The sequence below is a fragment of the Mixophyes fleayi genome, chromosome 4, assembly GCF_038048845.1.
Source record: "Mixophyes fleayi isolate aMixFle1 chromosome 4, aMixFle1.hap1, whole genome shotgun sequence".
In the NCBI taxonomy this organism is placed as follows: domain Eukaryota; kingdom Metazoa; phylum Chordata; class Amphibia; order Anura; family Limnodynastidae; genus Mixophyes; species Mixophyes fleayi.
This window is the reverse complement of record NC_134405.1, coordinates 80,543,793-80,566,790: the sequence shown is the minus strand read 5'-3', so window position 1 is coordinate 80,566,790 and position 22,998 is coordinate 80,543,793. Positions and strand designations below refer to the sequence as shown.

The 22,998-nt window shown below is 40.7% G+C and overlaps 2 protein-coding genes across 5 annotated transcripts in view; one reads left to right on the top strand and one right to left on the bottom strand.

Moving 5' to 3' along the window:
* Nucleotides 1-3,319, top strand: part of ZWILCH (zwilch kinetochore protein) — a 47,199-nt gene extending 43,880 nt beyond the window's left edge. For 2 of the 4 annotated variants that reach the window (XM_075207597.1, XM_075207594.1), the window contains exon 19: nt 1,282-3,319. The gene's annotated coding sequence lies outside the window, so the exon portion shown is untranslated. Of the gene's footprint in view, nt 1-1,200 lie in introns of all 4 variants that reach the window. The other 2 variants (XM_075207596.1, XM_075207595.1) reach the window with 2 other exon arrangements.
* LCTL (lactase like) lies at nt 5-21,736 on the bottom strand. The gene is made up of 13 exons (XM_075207599.1): nt 21,623-21,736; nt 21,385-21,545; nt 21,197-21,284; nt 15,865-15,974; nt 14,301-14,429; nt 13,369-13,464; nt 9,793-9,847; nt 8,913-9,074; nt 8,241-8,515; nt 7,872-7,998; nt 5,065-5,264; nt 3,735-3,798; nt 5-1,493 (listed from the first exon to the last, which is right to left on the bottom strand). Exons 1-13 carry the CDS (start codon nt 21,699-21,701, stop codon nt 1,378-1,380), a joined length of 1,662 nt encoding a protein of 553 aa, XP_075063700.1. The 5' UTR covers nt 21,702-21,736; the 3' UTR covers nt 5-1,377.
* Between the last annotated feature and the right edge of the window lie 1,262 nt (nt 21,737-22,998).

Genomic DNA, 22,998 nt, shown 5'->3' with positions numbered 1-22,998 from the left:
TTTATCCAATTTAAAACTTCATCTTTAAACAATGAAAACAAAACTACAATTAACGTTCAGATATTTGCCATGGTTAGTTATTATCAGTGGCTTATATATTTTCCAGCAGTGTTCTTCAGTAGGATTGCTGACAAGTAAATTCAAGAGCGTAGCAAAAACACTTCCATATGGTCAAAGCTTTCTGTACAGACAATCTCCTGAAACCTTTGTGTGCATATTTGTGGACATTAGTAACACTTTTATATAAAAGTGGCACTGTAAAAGTGCATTATCCTGGGTATTTTAGGGTCGCAGGTGTTTATGGGAAGATTATATATTGAATGTCAACGCCATAGTAATTGGTTTAGTTTTCGACAGCAAGTGTGAAATATTTTTTGAGATTTATTATTTGCAGATGCAGCCAGCAGGTGGCGCATCTCTTGTTTCAGCAGCAGGAGCCAGTGTGCAGCATCCCAGCTTGGCTGCTGAAAGTGTCCAGAGTCAACTACAGTCAGGAAAAGTTTCATGTGTGCAGCAATGCCACCATTGGTGTTCTCCAATACAGATTATAGTCTCCTAGCGTTTGCATGCCGGAGAATGAGTTTCATTCATACAACTAGCCACATGTCTACACATCGGTGTATATAGGATTCATTCTCCACCAGACCTGAGTATATGCCATAATATGGGTGTGGTGTTCTATTTTGTTGAGCACACACAGGTAATAGCTTTACTCATGTGTGGCTCCTGAAAGTTATAGCGGAGATCAGTAGAGATGGTAGTTATGTGTTGCATGTTGCTAGGCCAAGCACACAGATTTAAAGAAAGATCCAACTGGCAGCTAACGGGAATCAGGGAACCATATCTATATAACACCAAATAATAAAAATATGGAAAAGTTATAATGAAAATGTGTCACTTAAAATAATATACACAGAACATCCAGCAATGAAAACCTTTGTCTATTTGTAAGCATAGCATGTTTTTATTAGTGCTACTGTGTAGCTTGTGTATGTAACAACTGTGGAAGCTCTCACTGGAGAATAGACGGTTGTGTGTGCCAGTTATATACTGTCATAATCCCAGGGTTTTTCTCCCTAAATTAGAGCATCAAAACGTTACTTAATGCCGTTCAATGAATATTGTGCTGCATGTTCCCTAATCTGGGAGACATCTGTGCAGCATTGTGTAAAAAATCTTAACATACCATTTATCTTGCAGTATTTCTGTAGGTAAAAATCACTACCACATCAAGTCTCATTATCCACAATCCTCTATGAACACCATGTGTCCTTTCTTCAGCAGAGAAACAGAAGAGAAGAGATCACACAAGTCTTGTTCTGGGCGGAGGTGATGGCACTTGTCACATGATTGTAGCTCTGTACCACAGTCCATGTACTAGCTCCGTTTACGCAGGAGGATCATCAGGAGCACAGCGCTGATTAGAATACACAGTGTGCAGACTGTAGGCACTACAATCTCTGTCACCATTTCCATATGCCTAGTCAGTGGGTCTAGAGTAGCAGAAAAGCCATATATTAGAACATGTACACATGGATGTTCTGCTGCCAGCCACAGCTTCTCCTATAAAACTCTTACCAATGGATTCTGATGTTCATCTGAGTTATATGGAAACAACCTGAATATCCACTGTCCCACTCATAGCTAAGCATCTCTATACACAGAATTGGAATAGTCATGTAAAAGTCTGCAGCGTCCTTTTCTAGTTAGGGAACCAATACCTGTTCTGCAGCTGTATGGGGGGTGGTCTCTTTTACAGTCCATAGAGTTTGTATAATAATGTTTAAAAACAGAAATCAATAGAGCACAGAATATGCAGAGCTCAGGAGAAAGATGGGCTTAATGGTGATGTCCACATCTGGGGTGTATTATGCAGGATCTCCCTGACTGAATGTCTTCCCCTGAGGCCACTGTCATTTCTGCAGCACCTAACTCTTCACGGATCGCTGCCTGGAGAGCCAGTCACCACACTAAGTGAAAGATGGCCGTGTCACCTAATCAATAAGGTCGCTCCTTTCATTTAGTACAGTCCATCAAATTCCAGCCTGTAATGTACAAAGGGAAACTTCCGTTCTCCTGATTTACATGTTTCCTACCATGTTTACAAAGTATGCTATTTTTGTGTGCATCCAAATAGTATAAAAAAGTTTAATGTCATTAATTAAAAAAACAAATCACTTGCAAACATGAAAATGTTAATTTGTAGTAAGCCCATATTTCACCATGTAAGATAGGTTGTGTCTGAAAGCACGTCTTACCATAAATTAGCCGCAGTAAATTAGCAGCTGCATTCCTCTGTTCCTCTGATTTTTCAAGAAGAAAACAGACAAAAGGAGAGGGAGCATGAAAATGTGATGACATGACATCCTGCACGTTCCTAGGTTGGCACAGACCCATGAAAACACAGCTTGGAGTGCTGATAGTTAGAGCAGTGGCTATTAAACCTGTCCTGAAGCTTCACCAGCAGTGCACCTATTGTCAGGCTTCTCGCAGGAGCACAGATGACCGCATCACATTGGATGAACCAGTAAACGTGCACTGTTGTGGCTACAGCACAGGTGTGAGAGCCACCAGAGAACAGTGCGGTACTGCTTGTAGTAGTGATATTCCCACTCAGAACTGTTACAAGAGAAACTTGGAGCCCCACAAATAACTACTGGCTCCCAGGTCTCACCCCATAAAAACGTTTTGCAGTTATTACTATTGCAGAATTAACACCAAGTATTTCATTATTTTAAGCAAATTTTAAGGACTGTTTGTCTCTCCTTCCTACCTACTACTGTTTGCAGGAAGTCCATGTTTATTTTTTATACTGTACTCCAGACACCCATGATGGTAGTGGAAGATTGTTGCTGTGAGCATCTATGTGCAGATATAACAAGCAGATCAACCTCCTGAGTCCTGTGGCAGACATATGCTTATCGCAAGAAGCGTTGGGACTCCACTATCCTAATAGATTATTGTATGAGTAATTACAGGCTTTTACGTTTCACATGGCCTGTAGGTCCTTAATGTGTGTTCAATAAACGTTAGGAGATGAATAAGAATGCATGAATCACTTGGAATGGACTCATGGATCATAAATATAATATGTATTTAGGCTCAGACTTAAATTTGACTTTTACGAAGCCTGGGATTCTGTAACTGTTATGTAATATATATATTTTTACTATCCTTTAAACGCTTTCCTCTTTCTACAAGATGTTTTCATGATATTCACTTGAAGTGTTCTATTATACTGTTTTTGTATTTATATTACTGCCACTTTTTTCGGCACATGTACTAAGCAACTGTTTTGCTCTATTAATAAAGTTTTTGAATAGGTTTTCTGATCCATGTGTGGGGGAGAAATCAGAAAGCGGTAGTAGCGGGAATCCTGCATATGTCACAGAGGGTCCAGTGCGCTCACAGCCAGGCCTTATTATACTCCATCATGAAGGGGCCAAACCTTAGCCACACCTGCCTGAGTATTATCTCTCATGGTATTATATCTCTGTGGCTAGACTGAGCAGAACAAACATAAAAACCCAAATAGACCCCCTAGTAGCAACATATAGAAAATAATTTTGTTGCCCCTAGGGCATTTTCCATAATTTATAAAGTAAAACGCCCTACATAAAATGCATGTGTAACAGTAAGGATGACCATTGCAGTAAGTATTCTGCATTATTGCCCCACACACTGTAGGTTAGTTACACTGCAATCTTACACACACGTAGTTCATGTCTATTTACCTGCAGCCAGGAGTTGGTTGGTTGTAGAGCAGCTTTCTGTAGATATACGATGCCAGTTTTCCACCTGACAAAATTAAGTTTCAATAACTTGTATTACGTGGTCTATTCTTACATATCTCATGTGGATTTGCACTCATCATCATCATTTATTTATGTGGCGCCAACATATTCCGTAGCACTTTACAATTGGGGACAAACATAATAAACTAATAAACAAACTGGGTAAAACAGACAAAGAGGTGAGAAGGCCCTGCTCGCAAGCTTACAATCTATGGGATAATGTGTCACTAAATCTAGGCAGTGTCATCTTTCTAACTTGTGCAAAAATATTTATTGTCATCTTTTTCTCCATCTTGACAGTATTCTGTCAAGTATATCATATAATTGGTAATAATTACATATATTTGTAGAAGGTTGCCCAGAGGGTAAAGATATATGATGAATCATGTGATCTTTGTAAGAAACCTCTTAACCTTCTGCAGTAGGAGGACACAAATGATGGGTTATATTCCACCCCTGGGAGGCAGGGCACTGGTAAGATACGGTCTCCTCCTTCTCACTACTAATACTCCTTTCCAGTGCCCATCATTTTTACATTTATTGAAGCGTCTGTAACAACTACTGATGCAGCTTCAGCTGCCCCCTGTTGTGTTTTGTTTCTGACATCAGCTTGGAAGGATAACCTCCGCTTTCCCCAGTGGTATCTTTACTAGGAACATTTCAGAACCGCAGGGGGTGACAAACGGGTTTAAATCTCCACCCACCTCCTTATAGTTATTGCTGTGACCCCTGTAGCATTCAGGTTTTTCTGTCCCAGTCAATGCACAGAGATGCATTGACCGGGACAATACACATTATCAGCAGGACCTATAATCCCGGGTCTATGGCCACATGAGATTTTACGCTTTTATAAATGACCCTTACAGCTTTTTGTAGAGGATCACTATGTCCTATTCATAAAGTTTTACATAATGTGTGTTACAGGCTACGGTTTAATGTATCAAACTGCTGATCCTGGTCCTAAATCTATATATTATTATAGATTAATATATTATCATATACAGTTCATTGTGAAAAATTAGTACATTGTACATCTCTAACTACTTAGCAATCGCTTCTTGGGCTGCTTACTTAGCTTTAACTGTAAACAATTTTTTTTTATTACTGTAAGTGAACTACGAATTGTTTAAAAATATATATATGTTTCGTATTGCTGGGATTACCTGTGAACTATGTAATAATGCACAAATGTTTCACCTGGTTTTTCAATCTGAGGTTGAGGATCTCTTGGAGACTGGCCTATCCTATATATTTCTGTGCTCGCTCTTACCTCGCGGATATTCGGAAAGCCATTGGCTTTAATGATCTTTTTGTAGAACTGAACAGATGCCTTTGGATATCGAGGTTTGTTTTTGCTCTTGAATTCAACATAGTAGAGTCCAAATCTTTCTGAGAAGCCTTCATCCCACTCAAATTTATCCATCAAAGACCAGGCCGTGTATCCCAGGATGTGAACCCCGTCTTTTATAGCTGCCATAGGTACAGAGACTCGACAAGTCACACACAAGATAATATACAAGGGCACAGCTTATTACAGTGGAAAAAGAAACAATGGCTGCATTCTTGTGACTGTATAATCTACCTTTATAAGTAAATTCTTATTTAAACCTAATCTAATTATAGTATCTATATGATATACCCATTTGTGTAGAGATCTTTCAGTAATCATTGTATAATCAAATAGTTTTACACATGAGTGTAGTCTTCATAGTTTGGTCTATATTTCTTACACACATTCTACTACTGTTGATTATTATTAGTTTCAATAAACAAAATACAGATATGGGATCTGTTATCCATAAATTTGTTTCCAGAAAGTTTGGAACACCAGAAGGGAATATAAAGCAAAACAACATAATTGCTATTTTTCAGTAATGTCATACACACAGACAAAGTCGCTTAGAGATTCCTTCTATTATCACTGAACGTTGCTGTAATCATTAATGAAGAGGGGAAGGTCAAAGACAGAGGGAGGGAAAACAGTTTGTTTTCTTTACAGTACAGTTTTGAGTATTCATTTGAAGAGGACATATTTTACAATAACATACTAGGCACCCAGCACTCTGGATTGCAACCAAATGTAATGTGAGATTTACTATTATGTGAGCCATGTTGTAAGTAATGTAGATACAATCAGTGCACATAAAATGACAATGTATCAGTCATAGTAGTACTACATTTTATTGAAAGAAAAAAAAACTAGTACATGTGATCTCATTATTCTACTAAGTGGCAAAACTAGAATCAATCAAAATCAATTTGCAACTTAGAAAAAGTTTATCTAATACATTAGAAACAATGTCTCCTGAAATGTGACCCAAGACTAAAAATGGCACACTACAGGTTCTTCACCCAATTATCGGGCCAATCACATGACCGTTAGGTCTTATATTGCATTATTGTGTACGCTCCCACGATCATGTTTTATTTTTCCAGCGCACATAGTATCGTTTGATTTTCTAACCGGACTAAAAAAAAATGCAAGGATGTTGAGCAAATTCTGCAAAGTTTACAGAGTCCTGATGTTTTTAGCCGATGGTTATGAGAGATGAAGAGCACAGATCTGAAGGTAAAACATGTATAGTGTGTATACATGAATCGGCAATGCTGATTGGGACTTTCGGTCATTGGTAAAATTGTTAAAGATTTCGCATCAGGAGAAAATTTCTGTAGAGTGTAGCCTGCTTGCTTTCTGAACATTGTATAGATAGATCACGACTTTGTGGCACACATTCATAGTAACAATGCAGTGGATAACAATTAAAGTATTCCACTTACATGATCCAATTGTATTGAGCGGGGCTATACAGTTGTTAAACAACTTATCGTGTGTCCTGCTTAATCTTCAAAATAGTGTACATCCTTGTAGCCGATGAGTTAGAAGACTTCTGTCACTTGTGGCGGATGGTTTACTGCTGATCATCTTATAATCTAGATGCCACAGAGAGTCAGCCCTTTAGAAGGGGATTTGTTACTTATTTTTTTCCGTAAGGAGGTGATGTCTTAAAAAGGATCTAAACAAATCCGACGGCACTGTAACTTCCGATGCTCAATAAAATGATCTATTACGAGTCTATTTAACAAGAGCTGAAAAGTCAAAATGCTAGCATTGATATCGACAAATTGCTGTTTCACCTTTTGCTATTTAAGAAAGCGTTTTGACTGATTAAAATTCTGATGTAAATTTGGCCACAAAATCGATGTTTAATAAATTTATCCCTTGGTTGCAATCCAGAGCGCTGGGTGCCTTATATTTTATTGTGACATTACAATTTAACTTCATTAATCTAAAGTTTCATTGCTTTATGTATGACATTAAAAGACAGGTAATTTAGTATATTTTAGGCATAGTGCACCAAGTTATGGAAAAACCCTTATTCCAAGCACTTCACATAATAGATCCCCATTATTTCAACATGTCAAACTTTTATAGCACAATAACTATTCAATGTCAGGGTCATTATTACTAATTCATTATTCACTGATGCAACACAATCAGCTGAAACCAAACTGAGGTGAAGAGTAACCATTATTTTTATTTTCATCTTTGAAATCCTCTAATGTAAGTCACTGACCTAAGCTGTAGAGAGCAGCAACTTTTCTGGACTTTAGTTGTCACATTACTTCCAGGATTTATAAGGAAGATATATATTTCTTTTTCCCTACGTTTTCTCTAATGTTGTAGAGCCACCTTTGGTTCTCCAGCTGTTGTGGAACTACAACTCCCAGCATTAAGCCCATCCATTCCCTATGGGCATGGAGAGACCCCTGGAAACAGCAATCTGTCACTTCCAGGGTTGTTAATTTCATTCTGCACCCTGGACTAGAGGCCGCATTGAGTCGTCACCACTAAGATAGGTGCCGGTACCCTACCCCACTTAATGCAGCTTAATGAGCTAGAGTTGAGCCTGCACATGTACAGTTCAAATGAGTGTTGTCAATGGTGTCCTAACTTCAAATAGAATCTGACAGTAGCTGACACCTTTGTGTAACATGCCTAATAATACCTCCCCCACTATACAGGATTTCCTGTTTACAAATAGAGATAATATAACTTTCCCAGCATGCACCTCTCACCTTTTAACATCTCATTGATGTAACCTTTGAGGTATTGTATCCTCCATTCATCACACAGCTGAGCACACTGCATCTTCTCAGACACCCCATTCTCTGTCACTAGCACCAGTGGGTTTCCATACTGGGTCTAAGAAAAGCATATGTTTAACTTGGGTGCTCTATCTTGGCAGTTTTATATTACAATTATAATGGTAAACCTCCCAGATTTTTATAAAGTGAATAAATCATGTTAAAGTTTAATGAGTTTGTAAACTGGTAAAATAAATGTTTCTTACTGTGATAGGTAGTGCATAAGATGTGCTCCTGCATTCTTGTCCCTGGATCTTGGAAAGACAGTTTAAGAAGAACTTTTTATCCCCAGCAATTTACCTTCACAAAATTAAGCAGTCTCCTGAATCCCCAGGGGACAGAATAAAGCCACTTGGATTCCGGCTCGGGCCACTTGGGATCCACCAGCTCTCTCAGATCTCGGTCAGTGAAGTAACTGGGCCCCTGAGTAGATGGGAAGTTCCTGATTGTGATGTATCTGGTGGTGAAGTGGCCGATCCCAAGAAAGTCACATGTGCCTTTAATGTAACCCTTCTCCTGGGAAGTGAAGGTAGAAAGTCTCGACATTCCCAGACCCTGCTGAGCACTTTTCTGTCCTGCAAGTAGAAGACATCTCACACACCTGATCAATGGTAATGTCATCTGTTATATGAACTAATACATGTTCAGAGCATGTTTACTACATCAATACCACACTTTAGATCATGTAAGACAGTGCTAAGTATGGACATGACTAACGTTGCCATATAGGTTATATAATTGTATTTGCAGCCCGAATTCTATTAAAACAATGTTATGCAATAGATTCCATGGAGGTTGTCTTGGATACAAGAAAGCCTCAGAGCCCTTAGGTCCCAGGGGCCACCAATTGGACAGCCCTGGTGGAAGACAACAATTCTTTTTTAGTATAATTCTGCTATATGAATAAATACCTACAACCAACTACAGATGATGGTAATTTGCAGGTCTGCCAGTGTGCATACTGTCACTTGCCTATATATTCTTTCATGATCTGTGGGTAGTCTCCATTGTACAGAGGATTAGCAAACCATCCAAAATTAAACTGGACAAATCTCTCTGCAGCCTCGATGTCCTTCTGACTGGAGATGTCCACTGGTTCACCCCACTCGGTGGTGAGTGAGATGCCTACCATTCCTGAGGAGCAGAGATAAGTACATGGAGATAAATGGTACATATATTACCTTGTATTGGTTATTGTCCAAATTTAGAATGAGCTGCACATAGTACCTGGCATTACATAACATTATCCTATGGTATTTATTTTGTCCATCTAATCATTTCATCTGAATAGGAAATTATAACGTTCTATTTTCATTCTAAATTTGTTTTATTAAAACTAACATTGCAAACCTATGTGTATACAGAAAAGAATCAAGTACATCTTTAATTTCATTTGTATACTGCTATATTTCATATTCTGACTGAGCAAAAACGATATACATAATTTAAGCATATACTGCCATGTTTAAATAAAGAACACCCCAAGTCACTGACTTGTGCTCAGTAAATAAACATCACAGATATACATAACAGTAATGATCAAGTACAGGAACGATAGAGTTGCAAAGAGAGATTTGACCAAATTGATGACAAATAAGGACAAAAACTATAGTGGATTTTTATTGTGTTATCTGCAGTATGTATGTATTCATTGACCAATAATACTGATTGTGTCCCATGTGATTGACTGTTCTAGATTTAAATATACTGTAGTAAGTATTTTAGATTTAAAATCATAATTAGAATCCTTAATATTGGAACTAAACCCTATAACCATCAGCAAGGACTAGAAATGGCATCTTGCTCTTATAGATAGATGTAGTGCAGTTAATGTTGGTTATATTATACATACCTTTCTGCCTGTTGCGCCAGTGTTTGCTATAACTGTGCCACACCTTGGCGTGTGCCTGTAACACATAACCACAAGAAGCAGGTATGACAAGTTAATTTAACAGTTGTACCTTAATATTAGAGCAGGGTTTTAATTGTACAGTTCATTGTTGTAAAAATAAAAAAAAATGTTATCGATAGTAAAGGGGTAGGGTATCCTCTCAACTCCTAGAATATTTTTGGCTTTCTCCTGAAACCTTTTTGAGTAAACCAACATCCTAATATGTGTTTAACCTGGGTGCTTTTGCTAAGGTTATCATAGCCAGAACATGAATGGCACAAGATAATCCCTGTTTCCATAAATTGGTGAACGATACGGTAGGACATGAATGATTTGGTCACACTAGTGGAAACTCTGTATGGTTTGGACAAGGTGTACCAGATGAAGGTATGCTCTACAGTCATTGGCTGAGGGGTCTGTGAAAACGCTTGTCAAGACACCCAATCCCAGGTGAACCACTGAATGTTCATATGCAGCATGGTTTTATACCCGAACCCAGGAACCACTCAACTTGTGCAGCCAAATCTCGACACCAATAGTACAATTGCTTAGCATATCTAGCAATGTAATAATGTACCTCAGGATAGTAGTTTAGAGTTTGTTTTTCATTTTGCTTGATTTTTGTTTAAATTCCTGTACCGTTAAAAGTGGCTGAATACCTTTTTTTATAAGAAAACTTGATTAAAAAAAATATAAAAACATGGGTAAGTAAGGATCACCAATTATATTCACAGAATGGGCATTTCCATGACATATAAAGTATAGTGGAGTTTCCAAAACAATAAGGGTCCATTTATGAAGCTGCAACGAGTCAAAGATCCAGAGAAAATATCTGCTTTCTCTGGAGAATGGCTCTTGCAGCTCTTCTCACTATTCATCAAGGGGTTATAGGAGGAGAAAACAGATTTCTTCTGCTTTAACCTATTTTCCACTAGTCGCTACAGTCCCCATAGACTGCTATTAGGCTTTGATCTTACTCAATTTAACAAATGGTGCAAAGCTTTGCTTTTCGTCGCAAGCCTTTAAAAACCAACACCATCTCAGGATGATGTTGGCTTACCATTTTAATGGGGTCCAGCACTGTCGGAGAGGCTTTGCTGGGTCCTATATTGTGCCTGATCAAACCAGTCAGTGACAGGCATTACCATCATAAGTGGCAAGTGATCGGGCTATCGTCTTGGCCACCACACTGAGGACAGCTGCTATTTCTTTTATTATGGCCACTTCCCATGTCCGTGCCTTTCCAATGATCCTTAAACTAATTTAAGCACAATGTTTAACCTTCCGTGACGTCAGGAAGTCTGTACCACGGTGGCTTCCTTTATTAAACATAGAGAACTTTCACATTCCCTTTACCTTCAGGAGCGATCTATAGTGATGCCAAAGGAGCTGACGAGATATAGGAAAGACAAAAAGAACATAGGAGTAGTCATGGGGGAGATGAGCATAGAAAAATAATGTAAGAGGATGTGGTAGTGGGAGCATACAGAAGACAAAATATTAGCAGACAGCTAAGGGTGCTGGGGAGACCAGGAGGGGAAGTATTGAGGAGAAAGATATGAGGCAAGTTGACAAGACATGGGGAAGGGAAGGAGTAGTGGACATGAGGTAAAGAACATGAGATAAGGTGGAAAATAAGAGAAAACAGAATCGGCATACAATGGAGACCACTGTCCTGTGACAGGAATAATAATCCCCATTGCACTGCAAGCACAATGGAGCCTCTCACACACTAGTAGACATTTGGATTCCTCACAACTCTGGAAAAAGAATTGCAGTTGAAAATGGGTAGGGAGAAGTTAGTAGGCATTTTGGGGTAAATTTATCAAGCTGCGGGTTTGAAAAAGTGGAGATGTTGCCTACAGCAACCAACCAGATTCTAGCTGTCATTTTGTAGAACGTACTAAATAAATGATAACTAGAATCTGACCCGCGGCTTGATAAATTTACCCCTATGTGTGTTTTCTGGTTTTATATTCTATGTGCATAGTGTCAATGTGTTTGATTATTATTACAGCTACATGCAGTAAACAGTGATACCCGTTGCATAACCAGGGACACTGGAGGGGACTAGAGTTGGAATAGTGCTAGTCTCGCCCACTCCAGACTTCCCGACAGGCATAATAAAAAAAAAACAATATTTTTTTTTTATCCTTGCTTCAACACACTCTGCAAATTCTCAACGGTGACTGAGCGCCCATTAAAGATCATAAGGATCTTGAGAATCATTTGCAAACCTCAAATTACAAGCAGGTTGCTAGGTTGGGTGTTCATCATCATCATCATTATCATTGTCATTGTCACAAAAGCCAGATAGTTGGAATGGTCTTGATCTCTGCTTGAGTGACAGCTACCCCCAGAGAGGTATTCACCAGGGATTCCTGCAAGGTTATATGGTCTTAGCTGCTCTCAACCGCAGGTCGCAGTCCTCTAGGGGGCGCAGAGCAGATAATACAGAGAACCACAAAGTAACTGTAAGGCAGAATGAAATGTAGCCTCAGGTGTATGGAATTCCGGAACAGGACGGGGGCTGTGCGATGATCAGCAGTATAGCTACAAATCTCAATAATAGTTTATGCTGAGCAGGAAGTACAGTCACAGGTCTTAACAGCGGAAAAAGCTGAACAGGTAAAGCTGTGAAGTGGTCACTGCGGTGAGCAGAAGCACTGAGATCCACACAGATCATATAACTCTGGAACAGGACCGATGAGTGAAGCTGCAGCCAATGAACGAACGGCCTCACTCGCGAAGACAGGAACAAAGGCAAGTATGAGCTTGGACGGGATTCAGAGGAGAGGCTTCTTATCAGGTAGGGAGACCTGATGATCTGACACCCATAGAAAGGAGGAGGACCCTTATAAAGGGAGCTGGCTGGTGATCCTCCTATCAACGTGGAGAGGAAGTTTTAAAACGTTCCCGGGTTGCATATGTGCAGAATACTTGGCAAGATGGCGTCCGAGGATAGAGGAACACCAGGCTGTACAACAGATAGGAGTAACCACAGGAAACCCATGTATACAAGGTTCAGAATGGAACTAAATCAGTAAGATACGTGATAATCATCCGCTACTTACACCTGCCCCTGCCCACCTGCAAATAAAACCCCTTTCCAGTTTCCTGCCATATCTGTGGCTACATCCCAGTCTGAATCCATACAACATTGCTTGAACATGCCCTCACTATATATTGCCTACATTAGACCCCTTCCCTCTCCCGTCACGCCTCTTCACCCATATGTGCCAAGTCTCAGGTCTGGATAGCCATAGATACATAGGTTCACTTTTTGAGCATGCGCAGTGCAAAGAAAACGAATAGATATGTTATGCAAACGGGTGTACGTCTCACTCTGAATAAAGCCCTATTTGTTCAAATGTAGTATATATGAGTTCCACTTCTTTTTTAGGTACAAAATAAGCATTTTTATTCTGATTATATCCCCCTGAGTTGGTACATGTGTGATGCATTGTTTTAAGATTCTATTTGCAGTGTAATGCATGTTATATAAAAGATATTGTGTGTTCATGACCAGTCACTAACCTTTATGAGGTGATGGGCAGCCTTATATGCTCCGGTCCCTCTCAGCTTCAAGCCTGGGGCATGTTCTCCTGTCTCGTACCCTTCAACGGCCACTGACTACAAGATAAAACACCATTTATTCTTTTGAAAGAGGCAAGAAAAGACTCAGCCCTGCCGGGAAGAGAAATAGATGGTTGCAAAGGATAGTGCTTCCTGTAGAGGGAACATACATAAACATACCTCATAATATTCCATATTTCCAAATGAGGACATAGCTACACCTTCAGAAGCATTAGGATGCCCCAAATTCCCCCACCCTCCACTAAAAACACCCCTGAATGGCCACGCACACTTGAGACACCTGCCAATATGTAAGTGGTTATTTAAAAAGATGTTATGGGCAGCCCAGTGGCCTAGAGGTTAGCACTTCTGCCTCACAGCACTGGGGTCATGAGTTCGATTCCAGACCATGGCCTTATCTGTGTGGAGTTTGTATGTTCTCCCTGTGTTTGTGTGGGTTTCCTCCGGGTGCTCCGGTTTCCTCCCACACTCCAAAAACATACTGGTAAGTTATTTGGCTGCTATTAAAAATGTGTGTGTGTGTGTGTGTGTTCGTTAGGGAATTTAGACTGTAAGCTCCAATGGGGCAGGGACTGATGTGAACAAGTTCTCTGTACAGCGCTGCGGAATTAGTGGTGCTATATAAATAACTGATGACGATGATGTAATACTTAATGGTTTAAAGAGCACATATTTTCATCACACAGCATAGGCAGCTATTCTGATGGCTGACTGACTTGTACCTGAGAGACGGCACTAGTTCCTAATGAACTGAAAGGCTGAATTCTCACAAACACTAGTTAAGGCCATAAACTGGCTGTAGTGTAAGCAACGCGTACACTCCAATACTTTGTAGCCTTTGGCACTTGTCACTTCCTGTAGGTCACACTCACCCAAGGATTGTTGAACGTGATCCAGTATTTCACTCGGTCTCCAAATCTCTCAAAGCACAGGTTGGCGTAATCGTTAAAGTATGTGACCATGCTGACGTTCTGCCAGCCAGCAAACTTCTCCTGCAACGTCTGACAGGTCACACACAAAACATTAGGGTAAAACTTCAAAGATTCACAATTAAGGAGAAGACATTAGACAGTTCTTTAGCACATTCTAATGTCAGTTTCCAGGTCTATTTAATGGTGCACTGCAAAGTAACATTTAGTGATATATGTTGTGTTTGTCTCATGTTTACTGATTATATAGAATAAGTTGTATGGGGTCTCCCAATGGTACTAATACATATATGCGTATATATATCGAGGGACAGGTCTCTATATGTATAACTTGTGTCTATATGTATTTCTAGAAGAGATTAATGGAAATAGTCTAAGGTTTTTCATTTTTTTTTTTTTTTTTTTTAATGTTAACTCCATCCAAGACGGGAAAAATAAACATTTTTTGTGTAGTTCATTAAGTTAAACAGTGATAGTGAGTTCCACCAATTATCTGGGGTCCAGTGATTCTTTCCTAACTTCTAGTTTCAAACGTGCAGTAGTGTTGTCAAAGCCCCTCATCTGTTTATGCAAATGAGATCATGCATGAGCCATGAAGGGCATTACAACACCCTGTCTGTGTGAAGAAAGGTTGTCTCATGAGGAACAAGGAGAGCGTTACAGGGCTCTCACAGATATCTGGGGCCACGGAGTCAACTACAATCTGTGGTATTGTTTATTGTATTCGTCTATTCAATTGCGGGTGGCGTTCTCCTTTAATGCTGTAATAGTTTCATAATGTTATTTTATCTGATTATTTTTGCACATTCCATGGAGAGATTCTAAAAACAGCCTGAAACTGGAAACCAGATACATAGCAACTATAACATATAGAGCCTACACATTAGTCTGGCACTCCCTCATGTAATACAAGGCATAGCATGTGGTAAGTAGTGTAGAATTGTTTTTGGGCTTAGTGGTATGGTAAGTGGTGCTAAGTAATACTCTGGCATGGTGGTGTGGTAGGTGATGGATTAAATTACTCCAGCCTGATGGTGCGGTGCTGGCCTGGCATTGGGGTAAGTGGTGCCAAGTAATACTCCAGCCTAGTAGTATAGCAGGTTAAGTAGTGCAGAGCAATACTGAGCCTCTCTGTGTGACTAGGGTACGTAGTGCAGAGCAATACTGGGCCTGTCTGTGTGACTAGGGTACGTAGTGCAGAGGAATACTCGGTCTGTCTGTGTGACTAGGGTACGTAGTGCAGAGGAATACTCGGTCTGTCGGTGTGACTAGGGTACGTAGTGCAGAGCAATACTCGGCCTGTTGGTGTGACTAGGGTACGTAGTGCAGAGCAATACTCGGCCTGTCTGTGTGACTAGGGTACGTAGTGCAGAGCAATACTCGGCCTGTCTGTGTGACTAGGGTACGTAGTGCAGAGTAATACTTGGCCTGTCTGTGTGACTAGGGTACGTAGTGCAGAGGAATACTCAGTCTGTCTGTGTGACTAGGGTATGTAGTGCAGACGTACCTGTGGCAAGTCCCAGTGATATAAGGTGACTACTGGAGTAATATTATTTTCCACAAGGACATTAATTAAATCATTGTAGTATTGTATTCCTTTCTCATTAACATGTTCTGCTGTGGAAACAAATGAGAGAATTTTACAACACATGATATTTTCGGCTATATACAAAGCTGTCATGAATAGCAGCATTTGTAATTATATAAAGAAAACCAAGCAAACGTATGTTTCATTCTCTATTGATACGTAGACCGTACTATTGTATAGAACCCTGCTTTACATAGTGTCATTCTCCGGATTGTTGGAAAACTCACATATTTATGGCTGTACTACTCACCCTGTGAAAACACTTCAGTACTTGGTCAGTCGTGCGTTGGCTTGGAGCCTTTCATTCCTCCTACCACCCAAGTTACCTAACTTGTATTCACAATTTTTCCCACTTTTACTTGAGCTTTTCATAGCAGTAGGAGCTTACGAGCTATGTGCTGGCTTATTGTAAATTAGTGTAACATTATCATAGTGCAATAGCTGATAAAGGAACACTCGCAGGAGCTGAGTAAGACCAGCATCAGGGAGTACAGCAGTATGAGGCCCATCCTGCACTGGGATCCTGAGGGATCCTGAGCAGTGAATTAAGGGGCTTCAGCAGCGGCCAGTGTGTCCGCATCATCTCCCAAGATGTGGGTGGTGCCATGGCTGCCACCATTTGCCCCAGGCCTATCCCCCAGGTGGGCATCGTCCTGGGAGAGTGGCGGCTGGCCCCCGAACAGAGAGCTGGGACAAGACAGAGAGACACTCAGCATAAGAGAGACGCCCAGCTCCCCAACTTCTGCCGCACCACAGATGTAGCTAATGACGTCACAACACTGTCTATGAAGAGGTGCAAAAGGAGCCACGAGAAGAAGAGACGCAAAGAAGTAAAGTACTGCAGAGGTTAGATAGAACCAGGGACAGGGGGTGGCTGGAAAGAATGGGGGGGTGGCAAGGAGCCAAATGGTAGGCAGAGGATAAGTTTTAAATGGGGGTGGGGCTCTGTCTCTTACATTTGTACTAGAGCAGCCTTGTGAGTAAGAATTAGCATACACAAGTGTAGGAGAATCGAAGTTGTGTCTGGAGCGTCTTTCCACTTGTGCTCTTTAAAATCTGAAAAATAATATAGACTTTTCCATGGCACAAAACGATTGTGTTGAATATGGATGTTAATTTATGTTCAGTCAGGTGGGCGAACACTTAGGTGAGGGTTCCTGTTGTCTAAAAACCCTTGTACATCACCATTTCACACTAGATAGCCTATGCATGAGGTAAATCCGGTTTCTGATTGATGCCTCATAAATCCGTGCGACCGAGCCAGCACTCTATCACGTCAATCAAACTTGCTCAGAGAGGAAATGTGTTCATACATCTCACTTTCTCTCTCAGCACAGGAGCAGAGTGCGCAGCTGAGCGGCAGCAGAATGGTAAGGCAGGAAGAGGTGGGTGGGGAGGTGGTGGGGTAGTGAGGATAGCAATGAGAGAGGAGAGGGCCTGGGCTGGGACAAAAGGGACACTGCCTGGTTTTACCTGGACGTGGTCAAATATGTGAGGGAGCACCACCTGGAGGGAGCTACGCCAGACGTGTGGAAACCAAAGACTATGCACAAGCTCATTAGAGCTAAGGACACAATGGAGTCTATACCAGGACTCCCTGTTGCTACAGCAAAGTTTGTCTAGAAGAATGTGGCCTCCAATAATGTGCTCATTATTAAACACAAAGACCTGGTATGGATGTCCATCCCGGGGGAGTGTGCCCCCTCAGGACTTTCATACACTTCTGAAACCTGTGCAGATACAGACACTGCTTGGTGCTTTGTGAAAGAGGAAACATCTCAGCACCTCTTTTGGGTCTGTGACTCTACACAGGCGCTGCTGGATGCCCTAGAACATGAACTCAGAGACTGTGTGCCCAGGAACTGCCTAACGTATGAGTCAGTACTTTATGGACTTTATTTCCTGGCACTCACACTCACAGGAAAATCCAGGAGGCCTGGCACCTTATGAACTGTGTTAAGGACACTTTATGGCTTGCCAGGAATCGCCTCATATTGAAAAGAGAGAAAATATCTATCCAGGACTGTCACAGGCTGATAAACAGCCGTCTAAGAGACTATTCTATCATGGACAGTGCTGAGGAAGAAGAGGCCTAAACCTCTCTCCTCCCCCTTCCCCGATCACATCGCTTGAACTTTGTTGAATGTCTTGTCCTATTTACGTACCTTCCGTCTATATGTGTCTGTCTATCAATAAAACTTTGGACCTGTGATTACCCTCCCTTACCCTCTTCACCTACCCCCCTTCACTCATTGCTCTTGTTAAAGTGATGAATGAATAGTACAGTACTGGATGTATAGTGCAGGATAACATATTGTATTCCATATGTCTGTATTGTGCTACAACATATGACTGATTTATGTTTCATAGTGTATTGTGTTTTGGCTGCTCTGCGACTCAGTACACTTGAATGTAATGTCTTTTTTTTTTATTGTATTCTTATGCAAGTAAAGTACATATTGTAAAAAAAATAAAATAAAAGAGATAGAGGAGAGGTGTCAGGGGGAAATGACTAGGAACTATATAGTGTTAACTGTTTTCTCTGGAACCACATACATACCCCCCCCCCACGCACACACACACACACTAGACATCCTGCGTTTTCCTCTGAAGGTATTCACATACCTCCCCAAAATTGTGCCAGGACGAATGGGCACTTCCCAGTGGGGGCACGGTCACACTCCAGGAACATGTCTAGCACTTTTGAAGTAATAGGCTGTGCCTTACCCCTCTCTCCTACCGTCCAGTGGCGGGAGCGCATGGCACCCGTTCAACGCAAAAATCAAGTATGTCTAACATATACATTCCCCATACTAGGCAGGATTAATCACAGAAACAAAAGGAGGTTTGAGTAAAAAGTAGAGATGCTCACTGACCCCCGTGTTTTGGTTTTGGATCTGGATTACAGTCGTGTTTTGGTTTTGCCAAACCGTCATTGCGTGTTTTGGTTTTGGTTTTGGTTTTGTTTGGTTTTGTTTTGTCATTTTTGAAAAAAATACAATTTTTGTGGTCTAAAATAACCTAATTTAGTGCTCCACCAGTTTCTTGGATAAGTGAGGTAAATCTAAAGCTAATAAATTATGAAAAAAAACAGTTTAATCCCTGGTAGGCTGTCCTTAATTTGAACACTTGCCTGCAAATTATACAGACAAACCTGGATGTCTACCTCCTCGATCCTTGATTATTGGCAATGTAGCCATCGTCTTTGGGTGTATATTACACCCTCCACTTGTAGTTGAATAGAAAAAAGCAGCCTGCATAGACTGTAGAATTAGAAAGTAAAAATAAATAGACCAAGGTAGTTTGGTGGCTATCTATGCCCCCCCCCTCCCCCCACTTGTAGTTGAATAGAAAAAAAAGCAGCCTGCATAGACTGTAGAATTAGAAAGTAAAAATAAATGGACCAAGGTAGTTTGGTGGCTGTCTATAACCCCCGCCCCCTCCTCCCGCCCTCCACTTGAAGTTGAATAGAACAGAAGCAGCCTGCATAAACTGTAGAACTAGAATATAAAAAGAAATGGACAAAGGCAGTTTGGTATATGTCTGCATCAGCCCCCCCATCCACTTATAGTAAAATAGAAAAAAAACAGCCTGCATAGATTGTAGAATTAGAATATACAAAGAAAGGGACAAAGGCAGTTTGGTATCTGTCTGCATCAGATCCCCTCTCCACTAGGAGTAAAATAGAAAACTATTCAGCCATTATATAATCTAGAATATAAATAGAAATTGAGAAAGGCAATTTTGGTATCTGTCTGCATCATAATCATCAACATCATCATTAGCGCCCTCGTCGCCTACACAAATCTCCCCCTCTTCTAATTCCAAAGTGGCATCCTCAATTTGTGTATCACCGGCTACACTCTGGCTGTTCAGGCACACATCAGCAGAACTGCTGAAAGGGCCCCTCTTTATGGGTACACTAACAGAATGCTCACGATCAGACATCCCACTGTTGGATGGACTCTCCACAGGGATTGGTGTCATTTCTGATTCAGAGCAAACATTATCGTCTAATGCCTTACTGTTATCTTGCAGCTCGGCTTTGACGCGTAACAGTAGTTGTGCACCACTTGTAGGCTCGGTAACATTTTTGGATCTGCCACTAATAGAGAAAGGTGAAGGCCTCATTCTCTCTTTGCCACTGCGTGTGTAGAATGACATGTTGGCAATTTATTTTTTATCGGCACTTAACTTTTCCTCAGTTACACTTCTTTTTCGCTTCTACACAGTAATTTTTTTTGGGGTGTGTGTTTTTTTGACTGATTTCAAAAGACTGTAGTTTGACATTGCCTTTCCCAGATGACGTACTGGGAACACTACCATCAGGACTGGTGACAGAACCTGGTTGCTCATTCTGCTCATATGTGGACTGCTTTGAATCCATTCTGAGCCCAAAGCACTTGTAGTGCTACAAATTGTTTTAGATACTGCTGACAAATATGACTTTTGACAGCCAGAAAAATGAATGCAAAAGAATGGGGGACACCCCAAAAGCACCTGGAGTGCTAAATATTATTTTTTTAGACTGCTGACAAACAGGACTTTTGACAGCCATAAATATTAATGCAAAAGAATGGGGGACACTCCAAAAGCACTTGGAGTGCCAGAAACTGCACAAAAAACCCTCCTCTATCCTCCTCTTACGGCTGGAACAACTGCTATTAAGATTACAATGGTATTGCATACAAACAATAATGTGTCCAAATACTGATCTGTCCCTGCGCTGATCTAGCCAGTGTGACCTAACCCTGCTCTTTCCCTCTGTCAAATGGCGATGGATTGCTGTGGAGGCTGGAATTTATGCTTTTCAAATCTCGTGAGAACCGAGCTTAGAAATACAAATACGTCACGATGACGTTTTGCCTCGATTTAGAATCTGAATGGGCGGGAGAGTTCTGAGCGTGCTCGGCTCGGTAGTCGGATAGGCTAAATTCGGATGAATTCGGATCTCCGGAAACCGAGCCCACCCATCTCTAGTAAATAGGGGCGTCAAAGCATCTATTTCTTATAACTTATATATTTCAAGCAAATTCCAAACCAAGATGAATCCATCAGTAGAATTATACAGTTATTTGCAATACATCTACAGCAGAGGCAGTTGTATGGATTATAAGGCAGACAACATAGAAACATTTTAAATACTGTACATTAACCATCCAATAACTCTCCAATTACAACTTATAACATCACTTTATCACTGATATATTTTATAAGTATAGTTGTGGAGTGTTATAAGTAGAGCTCTCACCTTTAATACCAGTTGGAATTAAACGAGGCCAAGAGACAGAAAGACGGTAATGAGACACATTCAATTGCTTGAGCAGATCTATGTCCTCCTGTAACACAAGAGATCTATGTAACACCTGTATAACAGCGGAATCCTACAGCTGTAACAGCGGAATCCTACAGCTGGCACATGAACAGTTTACTCCTTACCTTGACTTTATAATACCCATCACACGAGGAATCTGCCGTCTGATTCAGGAATACTCTTCCTTTCTTGTGAGTGAACGCATCCCAGATACTTTGCCCTTTTCCATCCTTGTCCCATGCACCCTCTGTTTGGTAGGCAGAGCTGCCAACACCCCATGTGAAAGCTGTAGATAGGAGAGAGGGTCTCTTATTGTAGATGATGTGTGTGCCACAGGCAGTCAGTGCTCACATGTAAACTTACTGGGTGGGAACGTGCCGTAATAAAATGATCCACGCTCATTCTGTGTCCACTGGAATTCCTCTTCTCCCCAGCCACACATTGCCAGCAGCAACAGCTGGGTTATACAGACCACTGGGAACATTTGCAACAGAGGTCACAGTATCTATGAGAAGCAAAGTATTCACTTATTTAACGACTACCATAATAAGCCCCCTACAGTGAATGGCAGTGTGTTGCTTTGTTTTGTTTTTTTTATGTTTTTTCTCAATTTATCCAACGCAAAATAGAGCAGTCATTTACTGTATTTGGGAGGGTTATCTCCAACCTGTTGCTCCACACATTGTGCCAAAACTTTGAGATGCTCTCTGAACAGGAAACATCTAGCCAATGCTATTTGTATTGGGACAATGGAGCAAGATAGAAAGCTTGAGGCGGATTATCTGATACATAGGTCAACATTAAAAACCATTTCTAGAGATATTTTAGCATTCACACCTATGTAAACTGCATCTAGACAATCATGGACAGCCTATACTCATCACATGTGTATATGTTTTTTTTATTATTAAATTGTGTTGTAAATATCTCATCCGATAAATATAAACATATAAAAATTAGAAACTAAGGAACAGAGAGTTGGAAACAGCATTTCCATAGCTGTCACCTGTCCCAATGCTCAGAGATAGCCCCAGGTTCTAAAGATTTATCCCTGTAAATGTCCCAATGTTTTCAATATTGACCAAATGCAAATAAAATTCCTCTTTTTCTGCATTTTGGATGCAATCCTTACCATTTATTCTTACCCTCTTGGCTTTATAACCTAGTACTTATTGAGTATGAGTATTTAAAGGGCAAAAGAGTATGTTATAATCATATTCAGTAAACAAGACATTATGGGTAGTGCATCACTGAGTCCTATAGCAAAATTTGGGTAGAGGCCTGGCGATGGCGCTCTAGTATCCCAGGACACCCGCTCTGCTCTCAGAAGAAAGTATACACACGCTGGTACATGCCCAGCTCAGAAGAAGCCTTCCGCTCCACTCTTTTTAGAGGGAACTCAGAGGGGGGTGACCTAGCATTACTATGCCCCCTCACCTGACCTCCCTTTGTGGATTGTAGAGACAGTGGGCCTGATTCATTAAGCAAAGTAAGGCAAAAAAAAGAGTACATTTTGTTTTGCACATAAGTTAAATACTGGCTGTTTTTTCAAGTAGCACACAAATACTTGATAACTTTATTTTTACACTGAAATTTAAAGTTGATCTACGACATGCCCTACCCCAACTATAAATCTGCCCCCACATTTTAAATTTACCTCCCCCTCTAATGAAATATGGTTTGTCAAGGTGCAAAGTTACACCTTTTTTTTTGCTTTTTTTCCTTAATGACTCAGGCGC